The sequence below is a fragment of the Vipera ursinii genome, assembly GCF_947247035.1.
Source record: "Vipera ursinii genome assembly, chromosome: Z".
NCBI lineage: Eukaryota > Metazoa > Chordata > Lepidosauria > Squamata > Viperidae > Vipera > Vipera ursinii.
In genome coordinates, this window is record NC_139517.1 from 88,041,655 (window position 1) to 88,065,299 (window position 23,645).

The 23,645-nt window shown below is 40.5% G+C and overlaps 1 protein-coding gene across 2 annotated transcripts in view; it reads right to left on the reverse strand.

Annotated features, from left to right (window-relative positions):
• CREB5 (cAMP responsive element binding protein 5) overlaps positions 1-23,645 on the reverse strand; it is a 221,050-nt gene that overhangs the window by 60,612 nt on the left and 136,793 nt on the right. For both annotated transcript variants that reach the window (XM_083378195.1, XM_083378194.1), the window contains 2 exons: positions 18,105-18,231; positions 16,890-17,000 (listed from right to left, as the gene is read on the reverse strand). In XM_083378195.1, coding sequence (XP_083234321.1) covers positions 16,890-17,000; positions 18,105-18,231 — 238 coding nt within the window. The remainder of the gene's footprint in view (positions 1-16,889; positions 17,001-18,104; positions 18,232-23,645) is intronic.

A 23,645-nucleotide genomic window follows, 5' to 3' on the forward strand; every position in this document is an offset into this window, starting at 1 on the left:
TACAAATTGTAGGAAATGTTACATGGCTATATTTTATTTCATCTTCTACTTTTGTAGTATCCAAGGTTCAGCCAGGACTACTCTAGTGTTTTTCATGAAAGCAATCCTGCCATGATAGACAACTTTTTGTTAAACAATTGGGAAAGGTGCATCTTTTTCCTGGGATTTAAGTTGTCATTCAAGTTGTCATTCATTCCTGCAAAATGGAAGCAATAGTGGGTCACTTCAATACACAAATGAGTTGGCATGTTTAGAAAGTTAATTGAAAAGAGCAAGTCCCAAAGGTGATTGTGAAAACTTAAAAATCATATGGTGGGTAGGTGGGAGAAGGATTTGTCTCTTCTAGATGAGCCAATAGAAAAAAAATCTTTTAAATCTCTTTCCCCAATCATGATTTTGGACTAAGATTCTCAGTCTCTCTCATTTTGGGCCATATGCCATTCCATTGTGGGACGCCTCTTCACACATGAAACAAGTTGATATCACTGTCAATAAAGCAGTACACTTAGTAACAGTTTGTCTCAAACCTATACCAATTAAGAAAATATATCCTCTCACTGACATTGCCCCACCTAAGATGAGGAGAGAAGTAGCAGCAGATGCTGAGAGAACTAAGCAAGATAATAATTCTTCCTGTCTTCTAAATGTGCCCCAATCCTGCTAACTCAGATCTAGGAACAGCTTTATGGCAAGAACAAACATTCTTGAGGGTATATAAGAACAAAATTTAATTAAAAGATGTAGGAAGTATATCACTTAACAAGGGATAACATTAAAGGAAGATATGGCTGAAAGATCTGATCTCTCTTATACTACATGGAGGACTCTGAATAGGTTAAGAGTTGGAGTGTAAAACCAATATGTTCAGGTGGAGACTCTTGGTGGATAACAACATGCTATGTGAATGTGGAGAGACACAGAGCCTGGCCTATCTCCTAGTATGTCAACTATTACAAGAAACATGTACTGATAATGACTTATATTTGGCCAACGACTAAACCAAGAAAGTGGCTTCATTCTGCCAATTTAAAGTTTGAACTACAAATGAAAGAAGAAAGAAGACCATGGTCCATTTTAATCTAGATTGATAGAAAGTGCAATTGAAATCTCTTTATATTAAAAAAAGAGCATTTTTCCATTAAGGTTATGAGGTTCCTTTAATTAGGGAATCTCATCTATCCCAGAATTAAGAAATTATTATTTGATAAGTGCAGCTAATGAAGCAGCTACAGGTTGTTGTTTTTTTTACTATAACTCAATAAGAGGAGCTAAGCAGACTTGTCATATAAAATGTTAAAGTCACTGTTATGTATTGGTGTAAAATACTTGGAAACTGTTATTGTTAATTAACTACTGTGTCTGTTCAAACTCCAGACTGCTTGTCTCCAGAGTTGTTACTTGTGTTTTAAGTGGGAAGACTGCTTCAATTCTATTGGCTGCTGCCTAGCGGTGATCTGTATAAATAGAAGGTTAGCAGCAGTTCGCTTTTTGCTTCTGTGTTAACTTAATAAACATTTTGTTGTTTTCACCAAACGCCTCATCAATGTCTCACTGATCTCGAAACATAACAGTGGCAACGAAGGTGGGATGTGCTGCTAAGGAGGAGAGAGCCAGAAGTTATTAGGGGTAAGACCAGGCATCAGCACCCTGGTAGGAACCAAGTTCCCCCCTCTGCCTGCCAGTAAGCCATGCTGGAGGCACCCACATCCTAAGGATCCGTCCCTAGGATCAACGCAGAAGCCCTTAGCAGCACAAGGAATTGAGAGGTCAGTAACAGCTTAGCATGGCCAAGGTGGGCAAGCTGTTGGAGTTCAACATGTCGCATCCTGAGAGGTGGTGTTCATACATTTCGTGCGTCGAGAACTATCTGCGGGCTAACCAAGTTAGTGAAGATGGCTTAAAGGCCGCAATGCTACTGTATGTGTGTGGCCAGGCAACTTTTGATATAGCCAAAAAGCTCAGACCATAGTTACCCACAGGGGAGCTTTCAGGGTAAGACGCCTACAATTTGGGGTCAGTGTAGCCCCAGGGCTTTTCCAGAGTGTGATCGAGCGCATGCTAAAAACATTCCAGGGGTGTGCCCTTATTTTGATGACATCCTCATAGCTGGGGAGTCAGTAGAAATATTGGCAGAATGGCTCAAAGCCATTCTTCAGCGTTTCCACAAAGCGGGGCCTAAACTGAAAAAGAAAAAATGCAAGATAGGGGTAGATTCAACCGAGTTCCTCGGTTTCCACATAGATGCCACAGCCATTCACCTGGCAGAATCAAAGCTTAAAGCAATTCAGTAGGCTCCCAGTCCTAAGTCGAAGGGGGAGCTTCAGGCATTCTTAGCGCTACTCAACTTTTATCATGCCTTCCTTCAACATAAGGCAGCAATGGCAGAGCCATTACATAGGCTCTTGGACAAAAAGGCACATTGGCAGTGGACGAGAGTCCATGAAGAAAGCTTCCTGGCACTCAAATCACTGCTGGCATCTAACTTGGTACTGACACACTTTTAACAAAAGGCTGCTTATCAGCACTGCTTGTGATGCATCCCCATATGAGGTAGGGGCCATGTTGAGCCATTTAATGGCTGACGGGAGGCAGGCTCCCATCACTTATTATTCTAGGACTCTGTCTTCAGTGGAACACAACTGAGCCCAAATAGACAAGGAGGCATTGGCCATAGTGGCTGGTATCAAGAAATTTCATGACTACTTGTATGGCCACCATTTCACGGTCTTCACGGACCACAAGCCACTTCTGGGTTTGTTCACCATGAACAAACAAACACCTCAGATTCTATTTCCATGGATGCTGAGGTGGTCTATCTTTCTTTCAGCTTATAATTACAGCCTGATTCACAAACTGGGCAAGGAAATGGGCCATGCAGACAGCCTTAGCAGGCTACTCCGGCTTTTGACAGGCTACTCCTGTCAAAGCCAGACCCCGCTCTGGCTACAGACATCCTGGCTATCCAGGATTTGCTGGAGTCTCCCCTTCATGCTGGGGATGTGGCTGCTGAGACAGCCTCCAACAAAATGCTAAGTCAGGTTTTGAACTGGGTGTACACAGGATGGCCGGACATTAGTCCAGGGCCAAACTTCAAAAGTTTTTATGGGAGGAAAGATAAGCTTTCCGCTCATAAAGGCTGCATTCTTTGGGGGAGTTGGGTCATTGTCCCCAGCTCCTTAAGGATGACACATTCAACTTTGTGTGCAGACGCAGTAACCAGTGGGCTAAACTAAGGCCCTCAGATATTAATTTAACAGATGTTCAGAATGCCCATGTTAAAGTTAAGGGTGAAGCCACCTTATTGGTAAAATTTAAAGGGTTTTGGGGGCACCTGGATATCATAGTAGTAGAGGGCCAAAGAACAAGTCTTATTGGACTTGATTGGTTTGAGGCTTTGGGCATTCAAATTACAGGCATTAACCGGACACAGACAGCAGACCTCATGACTGTTTGCGAGGAATACGTGGATGTTTTTGAGTCAAAACTGGGAACTTATACTGGCCTGCCAATTTCTTTTAAATTAGATCCTAACATTGTACCGATTTGGGTTAAGCCTCGCAGGGTCCCTTTTGCCCTAAAACACAAAATCGATCCCAAAATTGATAAGTTGGTAGAACAGGGCATATTACAGCCTGTTGATGGGGGGGGGGGAGTGAGAAACTACTATTGTCACCCCACTAAAGTCTAACGGGGAAGTTCGCATTTGTGCAGACTATAAATGCACATTAAATAAGGCCCTCAATCAACATGCGTACCTGGTCCCTGTAGTCAACCATATTCTAGCCTCCTTGCAAGGGGGAACCATTTTTGCTAAACTTGATTTAGCGCAGGCGTATCAGCAGTTGCCAGTTGATGAGGCCACAGTCATGGCTCAAACAATAGTAACTCACAGAGGGGCATTCAAAGTCAAACGCTTGCAGTTTGGAGTCAGTGTTGCACCAGGTATTTTCCAAGGGATTATGGAATGCACTCTTAAGGGTATTTAGGGTGTCTGCCCCTATTTTGATGATGTTCTCATTGCCGGGGCATTTCCAGAAGTGTTGACCAATAGGCTCAGGGCTGTTTTGCAGAGGCTCCATGATGCGGGCCTCAAATTAAAGAAAAACAAATGTAGTATTGGGGTCTCATCAATGGAATTCTTGGGGTTCCGTATTGATGCTAGTGGAATTCACCCTGCTGATTCAAAAGTGAAGGCCATCAAATTGGCTCCTAGGCCAAAATCAAAAGGAGAGCTGCAAGCATTTTTGGGCCTCCTGAATTTTTACCACACATTCCTACCTCATAAGGCTGCAATTGCAGAGCCCCTCCATAGGCTACTTGATAAAAAAAAGCCCCTTGGAAATGGACTAACTTACATGAAAAAAGTTTCCAGGATCTCAAAGCCCTTCTTTCAGAAAAGTCCACTGTAACTCATTACATTGAGTCTAAATCTGTATGTCTTGCATGTGATGCATCTCCCTACGGGGTGGGGGCAGTCTAAAGCCACATTGAGAAGAATGGGAAACAGGTTCCTATTGCGTTTTATTCTAGGACTTTATCTTCTACTGAGCGTAATTATGCGCAAATTGATAAAGAAGCCTTGGCCATAGTGGCTGGAGTTAAGAAATTTCATGATTATTTATATGGCAGGGATTTCACTGTCTACACTGACCACAAACCCCTTTTGGCGTTGTTCACAACAGATAAGCAAACTCCCCACATACTATCTCCAAGAATGCTGAGATGGTCTATATTTTTGTCTGCATACAATTTTAAGTTAATTCGTAAACCAGGGAAGGAAATGGGCCATGCAGATGGCCTCAGCAGACTACCACTGCCACTAATGGATCCTGATCCAGCTCCTGCTGCTAAAATATTGTCCATTCAGGACTTACCTGAGTTTCCCCTCCACGCAGGGGATATTGCTGCTGAAACTGCCACTGAAAAAATTCTGAGCAGAGTACTGTCATGGGTATACACGGGCTGGTTGGAAAAAAGTCCAGGGTCTGAATTTCAAAGTTATTTTGTCAGGAGACATGAGTTGTCTGCACACAAGGGCTGCATTTTATGGGGCAACAGAGTCGTTATCCCCACTTCATTAAGGGACAGAGTCTTACAATCTTTACATGAAGGCCATCCAGGCATTGTACAAATGAAAGCCTTAGCTAGAAGCTACCTTTGGTGGCCTGGCCTGGATAAGGCTGTAGAGGATCAAGTTCATGGTTGCTATACATGCCAGCAATCTAAGCCTGAAATGCCTCAGGCCCCACTTCACAGGTGGGAAGACACACATACCCCCTGGTCCAGGGTTCACATAGACTACGCTGGGCCTTTTCAAGGACAGCTTTTCATGGTATTAGTGGATAGCCACTCAAAATGGCTGGAAGTAGTTCCAGTCCCTAATATGACTACTGCTAGGACCTTCCAGGTGCTGAGAAAACTCTTTGCAACACATGGGTTGCCTGATGTTTTGGTTTCTGATAATGGGGCTCAATTCACTGCTGCTGAGTTTCAGGCTTTTCTTAGAGCTAACCTCATCAGACATGCTAAATCTGCACCATTTCATCCTTCTTCGAATAGACAAGCTGAACGCATGGTGAGGACAACAAAGGAGGCACTCAAGCGCATCATCACAGGTGACTGGCATCACAGACTGGCAGATTTCTTGCTCTGTCAGCATTCTATCCCTGCACGGCTACAGGTAAAAGTCCTGCTGAGCTTTATTGGGGAAGGAGTTTAATTACTAAACTGGACAGGTTGCATCCAGACAGAGTGGCATCCGAAGCCTCTAGACAAAACCCCCGAGGGGGCTGCAAATGGGTGATTGGGTTTGGGCCAGAAACTATGGGCCTGGAAGTTTGTGGGTTCCTGGTCAGGTGACCAAAGCATCTGGACCCCTATCTTATGAAGTGGGGTTGGAGGGAGGGCGACTGGTCAGAAGACACGTCAACCAACTTAGGAAGAGGTTTCCAGAATGGTCACTAAGTGAGGACTATGGCATAAGTCCCTCCCGAAGTCCTCAAACTAGCACCCAAGCCAGCCCACACCAGAACCACCAGGGTTTTCCCTTCTCAGTTGAAGTTGATTCCAAGGAAGAACAAGGAAGCTCAGAAGTGCAACATGGGACCCCTGATCAAGTGAAACAGCTGAATCTCAGCAACCACTGTACCTACTCTGCAGAACAGACTGACTGGGGTGGGCCAACCTGGTGAGGCTAGCCAGAGTGTTTCAATTCCCCTGGATGATGGAGCACAAGGGTACATGGGTCTACCCAGCCCACCGGGTAAGCTGGTAGACCACAAAGTGAGTGGAACTCCAAGGTGTTCCTCCAGGCCACACAAACCCCCGGCATGTCTTACAGACTATATTGTAAAATAAAGTGATGTGTAGTGTTGTGACAATTGTACCACTACCTACAGAAATTGGAGGCATTTTGTAACTGCTGGCAAGCATGTTCATTGAGACGTTGTTTCATCTCTTTGTAGTCCTTACTGCTTTGACAAGCCATTTAGCCATTGTTAAATCTTTTTTTTCTTTTTTATTTCCCCCCCACAATTCCTTTAATATACCACAAACTAACCAATAAAATATAAACATTTTTTCAAGTATTTAACATTTGTTATATCAGTAACGCTGTAGGTGTTATATATCGCCATACATAAATACATACATGTATGTTTGGGTGCTGCGCGTCCATTTCCCCTTTCACTGTATCCACCCTCCTTCTCTCTCTTCCCTCTTTTCTACTTTCTTTCTCCCTTCCTCCTTTCTTTCCTACTTCCCTCTTCTTCCTCTCCTCTCCTCTTTCCTTCACCACTCCCCTCCCGTTTCTCCCCACTTCTCCTCCCCTTTCCCTCCAACCTTCCTACTTCCTTCCCCCTCCTCTACTCTCTTCCCTCTCTCCTCTCCTTTCTTCCCTCCCATTCCTCTTCTGATACAATTCAGGGGTGATGTCTGAGCAGCTCCTCTCCCTGGATTTTCAGTTTCTATATTAGGTATGATAATATCCTTATCTCCTCACTTCCATCTAAATTAGCTGTCTTTTAAGCATATTCTCTTTTCCTCCCACTCATAAAATTTTCCCCAAATTTCATAATACTCTGACTCTGTCTTATTTTTAATTATCATTGTTAATCTATTCATTTCTGCACATTCCATTATTTTCCTGATCACCTCTTCTTCTGGAGGAGCTTTCAGTGCCTTCCAGTTTTGTGCAAACACAATCCTAGCTGCAGTGGTTATATGAATAATCAAATATATGTTCTCTTTGCTATATTTCTCTGGTAAAATACCCAACAGGAATATTTCTGGTCTTAATTCTATACGTTGTAGTCCATACTACAAGGGCACGTCTGTAAAGTTCACGTAATGTCATTCTAACTACCTTGAATTAACAAGCATTATTTTTTATTTTTTTGTTTTGTTATTATGTATTTTGGTTGTTGGGAGTGATTCATAAGTCTTGACTATTGTCAAGTTATTTAAGGGGATTATAGCCTGATCTTAGGAGGGAGGGGTGTTATGTACTGGGCTTTTGGTACCACACTACGTGTGTTGCTGGAGAGTTAATGGCTCTCCAGTAGCCCAGACAGGACGTCTCCGGTCCTGCAATTGGTCAACCTTGGGCGTCAAGCACGGGTTCAATCTGATTGGTTGCTACCATAGGGTTTGCTATATATTGTGGCAGGGTGCGCCCCAAGTCCTAGTACAGTTCCAGCTTGAATAAAAGAATGAGTTTCTCTGTACTCAGCTGTGTGTCTTCATTCCTGCTCACCAGAGCCCATGACTTAACATTTACCCTAACTACAACAACCACCCAATTTCTCCATTTCTCATTTGCAAAGATGTAATGAGTAAAGTATTGAAAGGCTGTACTTATCATACATAAAATTGTAACTACTAAGGTCACACAGTGCATTTCATTTTCATGCAGCGTTAAAAAAAGTTGTATTTTGCACTGCAGGCATTTCTTCCTTCATTTGACATTAACTTAGATGTATGTCTTATTACTAAAATAATGCATTAAAGATAGAAATATATCTTCTAAGGAAAATGCTTAAGTAAACTTTTACATGAAATTTTGCTGTTTAAAAATTAGATGAAAAATGCTTTCCCTTTTTTCTAATTAAAATGTAACTTCCATTTCTTTATTTTACTGATTTTTATTATGGTGTATTTTCATAATTAATACATGTTTTAAGTAATTTAAAATTGCTATATTACATAATGATTAAATTGTATCCTTCTGCTCTTTTCACTGCATAGCATATATAAGGGGGGGGGGGCGAAAAATGAAATTAACCTGTTGATAACTGCTGCTGTAGAGCATAACTAGAAAAGTATTGTTGTGTATGTGTCCTGCTTTGGCTTTCTTTTAGCATTTGGTCAATGCTGGCACCTATGCTTTTATCAGGATATGGAAGCTATACATTCATAGATGCTCTAAGCACCTGGATGTCCAATCCTGTATACCAAACAAATAAACACTTGAACATGCTCAGTTGTTCTTTTTCATTGTCCCATTAAAAATATAGTAGTTTGTATTACTTTAATGTATTGAATTTCTTGCTTAAAGCAGAAATAGAAATTAATTAATTTACAAAATACCATTTTATAAACATATTCTGCATTGCAAGTAATACATCTTTTCTTTTCTATAAAACAATAAGATATTTTAAAGAGCATTTATGTAATTTAGTTGGTGCCACAAATATTTCAACGTAGAAGAGCAGTCATATAAATCATGATTCAATGTCATTGGGTTTTTAAAAATATATATAAATAAATGTGAATTATAAAATGTTTAAATCAACCTAATGACAAATTCTTCAGTTTATGTATAAATAGGTAAAGGTAAAGGTTCCCCCGCACATGCATGCTAGTCGTTTCCGACTCTAGGGGCTGGTGCTCATCTCCGTTTCAAAGCCGAAGAGCCAGCGCTTGTCCGAGGACATCTCCGTGGTCATGTGGCCGGCATGACTAGACGCCAAAGGCGCACGGAACGCTGTTACCTTCCCACCGCAGTGGTCCCTATTTTTCTACTTGCATTTTTATGTGCTTTCGAACTGCTAGGTTGGCAGAAGCTGGGACGAGTAACAGGCGCTCACTCTGCTACACGGCACTCGGGATTCGACCCGCCAAACTGCCGACCTTCCGATCGACAAGCTCAGCGTCCTAACCCACTGAGCCACCGCGTCCCTTTATGTATAAATAAGAGCTCTTAAAATAGTAATTCTTTTGAAAATGCATGAGGCCATCCAATGCTTGCTTTGAATTCTCACAAGATTTTTTTTTTTTCATTTCAACTCACATTTGTGTTCACATGAAGGTTTGGTAATATCATATTCTCAATTTCACATTAATTCCAATGGGATCTTCCAAATGTTCCAAATGTTTAAATGCCTAAAATAGCTTTTCCTAGACCTGTGCAAATTATTTTAAATTACACAAATATTTTTAATGTCTGGCTTCTGAGAGAACCTCAGTATATAAAGGAGGATGGCACTAGGTATTTTCCTATTTCCTCCTTTCGTTCCCACTTTTTCCTTGAAATAACCAACCTTATTATTAGTTCAGAAAACTGTGTTGCTTTTATGTATTTCATGTTTCATTGAGTTAAGCATTTTCTAGAACATACAGCTTCAAATCTGAGTTCCTTTAAATATCTGGAACTATAATTCAGCTTAACTTTGGCACTGAATAACATACGGAGATTCCTACATTGGAATATATTGAATACATAATAAATCGAATTCATGACACTTCATTAGGCTAACACTGTCTAAAGGACATGATCTAAGTAAGAGGATTCTGTAACACTATCTAAATGAACTCATCAGTAAACCTGAGTCAGTTCAGTGGAATTATTTCCAAGCTAAACTATGTACATGATTACTTCTTTCATTTGAATTTTAGGGGGTTAATAATAATTTGACTATTGCTAGAAGAAAGAAATATATGATTGGGTAATTACAACAAATTATACAATCCCATTTTTTTCAAGTATTGTTGTATTTAGTGATTCATAAATATAGAGACATGGCCTGGATAAAGATTATTAGGTTTTGTTTAGTGATACCAAAAAAATTCAATGTAACTTTGCCTAGAATTTGAATTTTCCACTGTGGAATACTTTGCTGTAATATGATATAAACACAAATCAAGTTAAAGTTTCTTCTATAACTTGGAATGTATCTGTACAGATTTAATTGATACCCAAAGATTGTGGCTTTGCTAATCCTGTGCAAACATTCTTATGCTGAATATACTGCGATAAAAATATAATCAAAATCCTGCATGTCCTCAATTAGTCTTCCCCAGCTCCCATGATTCCTAGGTATCATCATTATTCTATCAACCACATCGATATTTTACCAATAATTGTGAAAATGAAAGATAGAGACTCTTAGGCAATTAATTTATTTATTGCCTACAAAAAATTAGTTGGTTATTACAAATTACTGCTAATCAAAATAATTAAACAGAGTTTGGTGACTTAGCCCTCTTTTAGAGTCACTTCTCTTTTCCATTCATTTTTGCATAATAGTATCATCAAACACTCAGTGAGAATTCTAAGTGTCCCTCAAATATGTTACAGTATTGAATGTGGCATCAATTAAATTACTTAAGTGACTCTCTAGACTACCTTTAAATACTAAACCACACTCATAAGATAGCACACCAATAATATGCATAGATAATACCAGAACGAAACACAAAGAACCTTCTTTACATGTGTAATACTTTACAATACTACTAAAAGTACATTGGTTAACAATTAACAAGTGAAAACCATTTCTTTAGAAAGTACTTAGAAGTTTTTTTAAACTAACTTGGGGATGATAAAGCCATGTGAATCTCGGGAATAAAAACTGAATTTTATAAATGTGGGGCCACCACTGAGAAAGGCCTACTGTACTTGCCTGGGTCAACATGCCACATTCCAAATGATGAAAGACATCTCTGAAAACAAACAGACTTCTTCCAGACTCTTGCCAGAAAACCTTTCAAATACTAATTCCGAATCGAGCTGTGGGAAGTCTGCCCAAGACTAATGAGTGCTAGTCCATCACTTGGTGGATTAAATCTGAATACATTTGCATGTCAATAGCTATGAGGAAAATACTTCCTTTACTTTTTGAGAATTCCCATACAAGTTTCTAGGCAGCATTTCAGGGGGGAAAAAGGCCCTTCCTGAGTGTGAGACAATGAATATCTTTTGTGATAGCACCTGGTACCAGTAACTTCAAATTAAATTTACATTACTGTAAAGCAACGTTATTTTTTAGAATCTTGCTAACAATTAATTTGATTAATTTCAATGTTGTGCAATTTTTGTATAATGTGATCCTTTAATTTAATTCTGTTGTTTTAGCTACTGAATAAACAATGTTATTATTCTTTTATTATGTCTTTGTATGCATTTAAAGTTATGATTTTTTTGTACTATAGATCTGTTTTTGAGTTGTTTTAAGACAGCTTAGTCAATTGTGTGTGTGTGTGTGTGTGTTTGTGTGTGCATACAGGTTATCTACAAAACTGAAACTGCATCTGTATTCCCACTGATATGGAAACAAGATATTTAAAGGAACTAGATTCAGTGGAACTGAATTACATCTGGATTGCACCATTAATCACGTTATTAAATTAAGGCCTACTTCAGACTGTACTCTAAATGAATCTGTTTCCTTATGGAACATTTCTGCAAATTCATGCCACACCATTGAGATACCCATGCAGCTGGTTCTATCCACTTGGTACCGCCACATTTAAAGAATCAATAACATTTAATTATTACAATTCTCATTACTCAAACTCTAAAATTATTGATGTGTAGCAAGGCAAGAATCAGTGTTGCATCATCATGCTTATAAAAGTCCCTGTGATTTCACCACTGTTCCCAAATGTATAACTGGGAAATGAAAATGGTGGTTGATTTTAATCCAGTACTTGATAAGCATGCTTACCTATTCAGAAAAGAGGACAAATGAAGGTGGAGTGGAAATGAACATTTCATGGCAAGCACTTTATAAGCTTGTATAACATGATATTAATATTCTGAACATGTCCAACAGCCCTAAAGGTGGCTTAGCTCTGTTACATTTAGATACATGTTGAATCTAAATAGTATTTCATGTTGTCAAAAATGAATGAAGCTAAACAGCAGGTCTGGAATGTGTCTAAGACAATTACCTCTGTTGTATTTTATTTATTATTTTATTATTTTCTTGTATCTATTTATCATTCCAACTTTAATTCTTATTTTATTTTATTTCACTGTGATATATAGTACTGTTTTCTGTTACAATGTAGACAAACGCCTAAGACAAGATATGAATAAAAACCTTCTCCAAAGCAATTTTGATCATCCCTTTTATCAAGCCTGCTGTCAATTGAATCTATTCTAATCTAATTTAAAATATAGCTGGTTATGTTGATCTCTTTATTCCTATCATTTTAATCTAATTTAATAATTTCTTGATCAAGTACAATTGGCAGAGGAGAATCAAAAATCAGATTTGATAAATTACAGATATTACCGAATTTAATTTGTAGCTGTCTTTTCTGTACAAACAGATAATGGATTTTTTTTGCAGCCCCTTCTAAGTCTTTTCCTATATAATAAGTTTCTTTATGACAAGGACCTAATATGGGAGAAAGTTATCATTCCTAAGAACTGATATCCTTCATTCTGATTACAAAGTATTTTAAAATATCCTGATAAATGCTTTTGTAAAAATATTTGGGAAATACAGTTATGTTCCCAAAAATATTCCTAATTCCTATTCTCATGGGTAGGAAATTATGCTATAATGGAAATCCTGCCTCCCTGGAAAAAGCAAACTGCCATGAGAATTACCTCTGGAAAACATCTAATTACATCAGCAATGCCCTATCACTGGAGTCTGGCTGGAATAAGACTGTTATTTGGTTTTATTTGTAATTGCTTACCCGATAATTATTATATTTTGTGTTTTAATAGACCCACTTAAGAGGCATGCTGCAGTTTTGCAATCCAGCAGGTGCCTTCCAGCTACAGAAAGAAGGCTTGTATAAGGATAGCATTAAAATATCTGGAAAAATTGTCGTCCTTAGTTCTCAACATGACATTATGCTTCCTGGGCCCTCAGATACTTAAGCATGGCAAGTATATAAAAGCCTTCCTAACAACCTGTCCATCTTAGCTCAACAATAATTCCTTCATGTTACGTAGCTGCTGTGTAGGGATTAAGCATCTTTCTTATGGCTGATTTAGGTTTACCAGACATCCAGGAGTAAGCGTGGTTGATTTCAGTGGCTTGTACAGCTAATGTAATTGCTAGATTTACAGTATATCTAATTTATATTATATCTACATTGTATTTATGTTGTTGTTAATTGCAAAGTCATGTCTGACCCATCGCGACCCTATGGACAACGTTCCTCCAGGCCTTCCTGTCCTCTACCATCTTCTGGAGTCCATTTAAGCTCACGCCTACTGCTTCAGTGACTCCATCCAGCCACCTAATTCTCTGTCATCCCCTTCTTCTATTGCCCTCAATCTTTCCCAGCATTAGGCTCTTCCCCAGTGAGTCCTTCCTTCTCATTAGGTGGCCAAAGTATTTGAGTTTCAACTTCAGGATTTGACCTTCTAAAGAGCAGTCAGGGTTGATCTCCTCTAGGACTGACCGGTTTGATTGCCTTGCAGTCCAAGGGACTCGCAGGAGTCTTCTCCAGCACCATAGTTCAAAGGCCTCAATTCTTTGGTGCTCAGCCTTTCTTATGGTCCAACTTTCACAGCCTTACATTGCAAATGGGAAGACCATAACCTTGACTATATGCACTTTTGTTGGCAGGGTGATGCCTCTGCTTTTTAGTGTGCTGTCCAGATTTGCCATGGCTTTCCTTCCCAGGAGCAAGCGTCTTTTAATTTCTTGGCTGCAGTCCCCATCTGTGGTGATCTTGAAGCCCAGGAAAATAAAATCTGTCACTACTTCCATTTCTTCCCCATCTATTTGCCAGGAATTGAGAGGGCCAGATGCCATGATCTTGGTTTTCTTAATGTTAAATTTTAAGCCAACTTTTGCACTCTCCTTCTTCACCCGCAACAAGAGGCTCTTTAGTTCCTCTTCACTTTCTGCCATTAGAGTGGTATCATCTACATATCTTAGGTTGTTGATATTTCTTCAGGCAATCTCAATTCCAACTTTTGATTCATCTAGCCCTGCCTTTCTCATGATGTGCTCTGCATATAAGTTAAAGAGGCAGGGTGACAGTATACAACTTAGCGGACTCCTTTCCCAATTTTGGGAAATTGGGAAAGGATTTATAATATACAGTAAATCTAAATTCTAATCTATTTAATTTAGATTTCTAATCTAGAAATCTATCTATTTTATTAGACTTGTAGAATAAATCTAAACAATGAAACTTTCAGTTGCACATCTTATGGAAGATTATCAGTAAGACAAGCATTTCTGAGTGTGCAAGCAATTTCCAAAGGCTATCGCACAAAGTGGAAATTAAATTCTGGAAATCTTAGTATGCAGCCAAATTTTAATTTAAGTATATAACCTCATACCATGACTTAAATGCTATTTCTGTTGAAATCAATTAACTCTACAGTTAATGGCTTTCTAATATGTGTTGTTTTCTTGGAATTATCTGATGTGGAAGGGCTTACCAAACCAACACTTTATATATCTAGGCCCTAAGCCAAAACAAATGGATTCAGATTAAAATGTGATCCTCTTAATTTCATATATTAAACAATAGTATTCTCATTGTAAGCATTAATACCTTCCTTTTTAAATCTTCACAGGGAAAAGGTAGAGAAGGTGAAGTAAATGTAGAAGTTTTAGTCTCCCAAAGAGTTGCCAGGGTGGTGTTTCTTTTCTTTAGCCAAGAACTATTTTGCTTGGCTTGCTATATAGCTTGGTTTGACAGGAGAAAAAACACAGCAACAACTTGCCAACTGCCTAAGATTTAATAAGCTAAGCTGCAGATGCTATTGCTTTTTGGCACATCATGATCCCTGTTCACCACACAACATAGGAGCCAGAGGTTTACTTTGGCTGTTGTAGTCAATGCTTTTGGCTAATATATGCTCTTTGAGCCAACCAAGGGTATGTTTAGAGAGTGTGGTTTTAGCTGAGGTGTTAAAAAGGCTTAGGTTGGCTAGCTAGCCAACATTTGCACTGAGGGAAAGATGTGACCATTCATGTCTACCCAAACAGGGCATGAAACCTACTGGCAGGAAAACATTTCCCTTTACCCCATATGGCAGCATGACAGGAACTTCAAAGGTGCCCACTGGCTTCCTTCCAAACCAGCCCTAAGCATTATAAACCAGTGATGACAATACAAGATACTAGGTCAGTCTTTTACCCCAATACAGAACCATCCAATTGTCCTGGTGTGTTATCAAATGTGCATTTGGATAAGAATTCTACAGTTTGCAATCCATACCAAACTGGGAAGATTTCGGGATGGGGAGCTTAGCTTCGTATCTAGGTTCTTTGCACATGTTTACCTCACTCAGCAATTTGATTTTTACAAAAACCTACATAAATCTGATTCTTACAAAACCCTACATATTTTCCAAGCTAACATAAGGATCAGAACATGGCTATCAGTTCTCTGAATGCTGCAATGTATTTCTTAACTCAAACAGCAATATTTATTAAGTGGCCACCCAACTTGTAAAACACCATTCTGAATGGTTCACAACTAGAAAATCAAAGATAGTTAAATACCAGGTGCATGAATTACCCTCCCCGATAGTAAAACCTTAAAGGTAAAGGTAAAGGTAAAGGTTCCCCCGCACATGAGTGCTAGTCGTTTCCAACTCTAGGGGCCGGTGCTCATCTCTGTTTCAAAGCTGAAGAGCCAGCGCTTGTCCGAGGACATCTCCGTGGTCATGTGGCCAGCATCACTAGACGCCAAAGGCGCACGGAACGCTGTTACCTTCCCACCGTAGTGGTCCCTATTTTTCTACTTGCATTTTTTATGTGCTTTCGAACTGCTCGGTTGGCAGAAGCTGGGATGAGTAACAGGCGCTCACTCTGTTACGCAGCACTCAGGATTCGACCCGCCAAACTGCCAACCTTCTGATCGACAAGCTCAGCATCCTAACCCACTGAGCCACCACATCCCTAGTAAAACATTAGTTTGATTTAATTCCAAATGCATGTTTCTTTGACACACTTAAATATGAATGTTCATGAAGATCTTTTTAAAAATTGCAGATGAATCAGGAAATTGATGGATAATGACAGTGACAGTGAATATCCATAATGACAAATAAAAATATATTTTTCCCACAATCTAAAAGCCTAGGATTTACTTTATAGGAATGACTCATACAGAAAAGCTCAAAACAGCTAATAAATAGTCAAAGCCAAGAGAATCAAACCTTTTGATATTGGAAACAAGATTGATGTCATTTTATCAGCTTTTGGATGACCAGGGCTGTAGTTAACATTTTGTATATGGGACACAGTGGGTCAAGTAGATTGGGGTTAAGTTTCCTGTTTTTTCTCTTTAACTTTTTGTGGGGACAATGAGAAGTGTGTGTGGGGTGTTTATATACTACAAATCCTTTGTTAGGATTTATAGCATATTTTCTGAACCTTTCCTACTTTAAAGTAGTAAGACGTATGCCATCAGTTTCAGTAACTAGAGTTAGAGATAGTCCCGGAGATGCAGATATTGCAAATGTTACTGTTACCTGTCTAGATTAAATCAGCCAGTGCCACAAATGTGCAGAGAAACAGACAAAAATATTACGTTGCCTTACTGCCATTAAATATTTTCCTTATCCAGTTTTCAATATTTCAGCATAATTTGATGGCTAAACATCCTATTCCTAAAGTCCTTGGTAAAAAATGATGACTAAACAGGACAATATAAGTAAGTGTTCAACATCTTACCATTTTAGCTTCTGAATGCATTGGAGCAACTTGAGGTGAAGCACATGGATTACTGAGATTTGGACTTTGCATTCCCATGATACTTGAGTTCATAGACATTTGTCTTTCCATCTTGAGAAGCGAACAGAGAGAAGAAATGAATTTTGGCATGTGGAAATCTAAAGATCAAAGATAACTGTAATTTTCAAATGGCATGTTGTTTTTCTTTAAATAAGCAAGAGCCAAGCTATTAGTAAACATGAGTAATTCTATAGGAAAAGTCTTATCTAATTCAGTGTTTTGTTCCATTAATGGTAATAAGCTACATCTGGGAAGCTGAAAGATTTTCTATATGTGTCAATCAGTGTCAATCAGACTGGTACTACTTTTGTTGATTCCCTTTATCACAGGAAAAATAAACATATTTTTAGTTGTCTCCTAATTGAATGAAATTTATCTTTTCACTAGAAGTACAAATCAACCAGGTTTGAGATTTTGTTAATAATTTGTCTTTTATTTTAAAAAATAACCTAGGTTAAGTTACGTAGGTCTAAAATACCACTACATGGAATTATGGTTAATGCTATTTAAATTGTCTGGAATATTTGAAAAGTGAGACTTTATCCAACTTAATTGTTAAATTTGGTAGGGATAAAAGCTCCAAGTTCCTATCTTAAATTCAGAAGGTAAAGCTAAAATGATGCAATGCAGATCTTGGTAGATTTTGTTGTATGTGTATATGCATGCACGCAAGTGTATGTATCTATATAAATACACACACACACAGGCACATATACACACACAATGCAGGGAACAGAGTCAATAATATTGAATCCTGGAAGAATCAGAATAAAAAGCATGCGTGTTTGTGTGTGGGCACACGTGCACATACAGACAGAGAGAAATACATATACATATATGGACATTCACACATTCCTATAGCACATAATTCACCTTTAAGATTTGCTACCATAAGAAGTGCTAGCTATCAACTTCAAAAGGTGGCTTAAAAAGGAGATTGCAGTAATCCATGGTTATTAGTTCTGATGGCAGTTAGAGTGCCTCTGAAGGCCTCAGCTTGGTGACTAGTCTAGCCATTGTAAGAACACACTGCTAGACTGGATGGGCCAGGGGTCCAATATAGCAGCGTTACTTATATGTTTATGCTAATTGTGCTCTTACACCATTTGTTACTTTTGAAACTATAAATGTAAAAAAGAAAAGAAAAATACTTACAGGCATCAAGACAGCAGAGGATCCAGGCATTGTAGGATTAGGTAAAGTCCCAGGCATAGAAGCAGGCATGGGCTGTCGTTGACGGTTGTGCAGGTGTAGCAGTGAAGATAAGGAGCCTGGGACAGGCCTATAAAAGAGGAACATGAAAGAAAGGATTAAAAATAAAACTTTAGAACAAAACAACTGCATGTTCAATGATTCCTATTTCGAAATTATGAATATAAAGTTAACGTGTGGCACAACAATACTCAAATGATTAAGCTCTCGAATAAAGAATATCTAGTCTAATACCAGAAGAATTCTCAAGCCTTCCTCCCCATACCAACTTTTTGGCAATATTATATGTGAAATGAGGAGCACTGCTGGATAAATAAGATATGATACAAAAGGAATGGGAATTCCTATAGGGAAGATATAGAACCATCCATCAGAAAGCTGTTGTTATGTACTGGGCTCTTGTGAAACACCACTTGGGTTGCTGGAGCAGCTAACAGCTCTCCAGCAACCCAGACTACAAGTCTCCAGTGCTGCAATTGACTATCTCCAGGTGGCAATGTTTGATTCAAACCTATTGGCTGCTGCCTAGGGGCTAGACTATATATTGCGGCTAGTTGCAGACATTTTCCCCAGTACAGTTCCAGCACAAAATAAAAAATGAGTTATCCTGTACTCTGTTCCACGTCTTCATTCCTGCACCAAAGAACCCGCTATTTAACAGTGGCGACGAAGGTGGGATCCTGCTTCACTGAATAAAGAGCTGAAGTCTTCAAGGGAAAGGCAGCAAACGCCGGAGGGAAGAGGCATTTTCTCCCCCCTCTCTCAAGGTCAGCTAGCAACTATGATAGTGACCTCGTGCTCAGTGGACTCATTCCCTGAGCCTGAAGCAGGATCCAGAAGAATGCAAGAATCAGAAAGAAAGAATGGCGAAGGTTGGCAAACTGCGAGAATTCAACGTGAAACACCCGGAGGAATGGCCATCATATCTATCGCAAGTAGAAAACTACCTCAGAGCCAATCAGATCATGGAAGAAGGACTGAAGGCCGCAACGCTACTCTGCATGTGCGGCCCAGCTACCTTTGATTTAGCCGAGAACCTTTTCGTGCCACCAATCGAAGCGGTCTCTTACGCAGATCTCAGAAAGAGACTAACCGGGCACTTCCAGCCCAAGATGTCTCAGATGGCTTGGTTGTTCAAGTTCGACCAAAGAGTGCAGCTTCCCGGGTAGTCAGTGTCAGAGTTCATAGCAGGCCTAAGACAGGCCGCACACCTATGCAAGTTTTCAAATTTAGAAGAGCGACTACGAAACTGGCTCGTCTGGGGCCTAAGGGTCAGAATGCTTCAGCAGAGACTCTTTGCTAGGCCAAATTTAACGTTTTCTGAAGCACAAGATGAGGTGGTGGCCGACGAAGCTGCCAGGGGAGCCATTCAAACTGTACAGCCTGCCAAATCGACAAAGTTCGAAGAAACGGTGTACCGTGAAGATGCCAAATGCACTGAAGAACTCTCCGAGTAAGAAGAACCTGAAATCAATCGACTCCAAAAGCAACCCAATGTGCCACACTGCAATGGCCAGCTGTGAGAGGACAATTACAAGGCAGTTCTCTTACTGAGATGTAAGGGGTGCAGCGGCAACCATTTTTGCACCAACTGCAGATTTTGTTCAGCCACATGTAGAGCTTGCGGAAGGACAGGCCACATTGCGGTGGTTTGCAGAGCCCGGTAGAGAGACTGGCCACCTAAACATCAGTCAGAAAAACCAACTAGGAGAGGTACTGGGGCCCAGGGTCCAGTTAATGTGGGATTGTTCAGAAGCCGTAGAAGCATATGTCACACCGGGGCTCGACACCCCCTCAAACCCAAACTTAAGCTCATTGTAGAGCTTCAAGGAGATGGAATTGGACTCTGGCTCTGCAGTCTCAATCATTTCTCAAGACACTTTTAACTTCGTGTGTAGGCGCAGTAACAATTGGGCCAAACTAAGATCCTCAGATATAATCCTAACATATTTTCAAAATGCTCACATTAGAGTTAAGGGAGAAGCCTTGTTGGTTAAGTTTAAAGGGTTTTCGGGGCACCTGGATGTAATAGTAGTAGGCCACAGAACAAGTCTCATTGGACTCGATTGGTTTGATGCCTTTGGTATTCAGATTACTGGCATAAACCGAACACAAACTGCAGACCTCACATCAGTGTGCGAGGAATACGTGGATGTTTTTGATTCAATCCTTGGAACATACACAAGCCCACCTATCTCATTTAAGCTTGATCCCAATGTAGTTCCAATCAGGGTTAAGCCTTGTAGGGTCCCCTTTGCCTTAAAACATAAAATTGATTCTGAAATTGATAAGCTGGTAGAACAGGGCATGTTACAGCCTGTTGATGGTGGGGAGTGGGAAACTCCTATAGTCACCCCACTTAAAGGCAATGGGGAAGTTCGCATTTGTGCTGACTATAAATGTACTCTGAATAAAGCCCTCAAGCAACACGCTTACCCAGTCCCAGTGGTCAACCATATTTTAGCCTCCTTGCAAGGGGTAGTATTTTTTGCTAAACTTGATTTAGCACAGACCTATCATCAATTGCTGGTTGACGAGGCCACAGCCGCAGCTCAAATGATCATGACTCACAGGGCAGCTTTCAAAGTTAAATGCTTACAGTTTGGAGTCAGTGTTGCACCGGGTATTTTTCAGGGAATCATGGAGTGTACACTCAAGGGTATTCAGGGCGCCTGCCCTTATTTTGATGATGTTCTTATTGCAGGGAAATCCCCAGAAGTGTTGGCCAGTAGGCTCAGGGCTGTCTTGCAGAGGCTTTGTGAAGCAGGCTTCAAATTAAAAAAGAACAAGTGTAGTATTGGGGTTTCTTCAACAGAATTCCTGGGTTTCCAAATTGATGCTAACGGCATTCACCCCGCTGATTCTAAAGTGAAGGCCATTAAAATGGCTCCTAGGCCCAAATTAAAAGGAGAGCTACAAGCATTCTTGGGCCTCCTAAACTTCTATCACACATTTCTACCTCATAAGGCTGCAATAGCAGAGCTCCTCCACAGGCTTCTTGATTAGAAAGCTCCATAGAAATGGACTAACTTACATGAAAAATGTTTCCAGGAATTAAAAGCACTATTGTCAGAAAAGTCCTCTGTAACTCACTACAAAGAGTCTAAACCTGTATGTCTTGCATGTGATGCATCTCCCTATGGGGTGGGGGCAGTTTTAAGTCACATAGAAAAAAATGGGAAACAGGTTCCTATAGCATTTTACTCAAGGACATTGTCTTCTGCTGAGCAAAACTATCCACAGATTGACAAAGAGGCCCTAGCCATCATTGCTGGAATAAAAAAATTCCATGACTATTTATATGGCAGGGATTTCACGGTCTACATTGACCACAAACCTCTGTTGGGACTTTTTACAACAGACAAACAAACCCTCCACATACTATCTCCAAGAATGTTGAGATGGTCTGTCAGGACCCACCCCAAACCACGTCTTAGGAAGACAAAATTATTGGAGTCAAATCTATTCCAAAAAGAATCTTTACTATGACATGCTTGGTTGTAGGAATACAAGACAGGACTTAATATTATTCCACGAACTAAACCCTTATAAAGAGTTCCTGGTTTAACCCCCCTTAGCCCCATTTGGTCAGTCCCCCATCCTTTATCTCGTATCATCCCTCTCGTGGGAAAAAGGAACTTAGGACCTTCATGTTTATTGCTCTCTTCCGTGACACAAGCCAGATGCTAGCCCCCCTTTTGTTTCCCCAGTTCAAAAGGCTTCTCCTTTCCTTTGAAATGCCTAATACCTGTTCAATACACATCCATTCTCTTCTCTTCGGGAGATGGCAGAATCCATGGAATAATGTTTGAAACATTCCATTTATGAATATGATATAAATGGATTCTGACATGGTCTATTTTCCTATCTGCATACAATTTTAAATTAATTCACAAACTGGGCAAGGAAATGGACCATGCTGATGGCCTCAGCAGACTACCACTGCCACTAATGGATCCAGATCCGGCTCCTGCTGCTAGGATATTGTCCATACAGGACATACCTGAGTTTCCCCTCCATGCAGGGGACATTGCTGCTGAAACTGCCACAGATAAAATACTTAGTAGAGTGTTGTCATGGGTATACACGGGCTGGTTGGAAAAAAGTCCAGGCTCTGAATTTCAAAGTTTTTTTGTCAGGAGACATGAGTTGTCTGCACATAAAGGGTGCATTTTATGGGGAGACAGAGTCATAATTCCCACTTCCCTAAGAGACAGGGCTTTACAATCATTACATGAAGGCCATCCAGGCATTGTCAGAATGAAAGCTTTAGCTAGAAGCTACCTCTGGTGGCCTGGCCTTGATAAGGCCATTGAGGGTCAAGTCCATGGTTGTTATACATGCCAGCAATCTAGGCCTGAAATGCCACAGGCTTCAGTTCACAGGTGGGAGGAAATGCACACTCCCTGGTCTAGGGTTCACATAGATTACGCTGGGTCCTTTCAGGGGCAGCTCTTCCTTATAGTAGTGGATACCCACTCAAAATGGCTGGAAATAATTCCCGTTCTTAACATGACTACTGCTAGGATCATCCAGGTTCTAAGAAAACTCTTTGCCACACATGGGTTGCCAGAGTCTTAGTTTCAGACAATGGGGCCCAATTCACTGCTGCTGAATTTCAGGCCTTTCTTACAGCTAATCTCATCAGACATGCAACATCTGCGCCTTTTCATCCATCTTCTAATGGTCAAGCTCAATGCATGGTGAGGACAACGAAGGAAGCACTCAGGCAAATTGTTACAGGTGACTGGCATCACAGATTGGCAGATTTTTTACTCTGCCAGCATTCTACGCCCTGCACTGCTACAGACAAAAGTCCTGAAGAACTACTTTGGGGGAAGCGTTTGATTACTCTACTGGACAGATTGCATCTAGATAGAGTGGCAGCAGAAGCCTCTCAACCAAAACCCCTATGGGGGCTGCACATGGGCAATTGGGTTTGGGCCAGGAACTATGGTCATGGGAATCTGTGGGTTCCTGGTCAAATCACCAAGGCATCCGGACCCCTATCTTATGAAGTGGGGTTGAAGGAAGGGCGAGTTGTCAGACGACACATTGATCAGCTCAGGAAACAGTTTCCAGAATGGCCACTAAGCAAGGACTGCATCATAAATCCCTCCCAAGGTCCTCAAACCTGTGGCCAAGCCAGCCCTCATATGGACTACCAGGACTTTTCCTTCTTAACTGAGGTGGAACCAGAGGGAGAACTGGGAAGCTCTGGAGTGCAACATGGACCCCCTGAAGGAGCAAGCCAACAGAACTTCAGCAACCACTGTGCCTACTCTGCCAAACAGCCTGACTCTGGGGTGGGCCAACCTGGAAAGGCCAGGCAGAGTGCATCAAATCCCCTTGACTCAGGAACACAAAGGGACACAAGTCTACCCAGCCCAGTGGGTAAGCTGGTAGACCACAAAGTGATGGGAACTCCGAGACGTTCCTCCAGGGCACACAAGCCTCCTTCATATCTTGCAGATTACGTTGTAA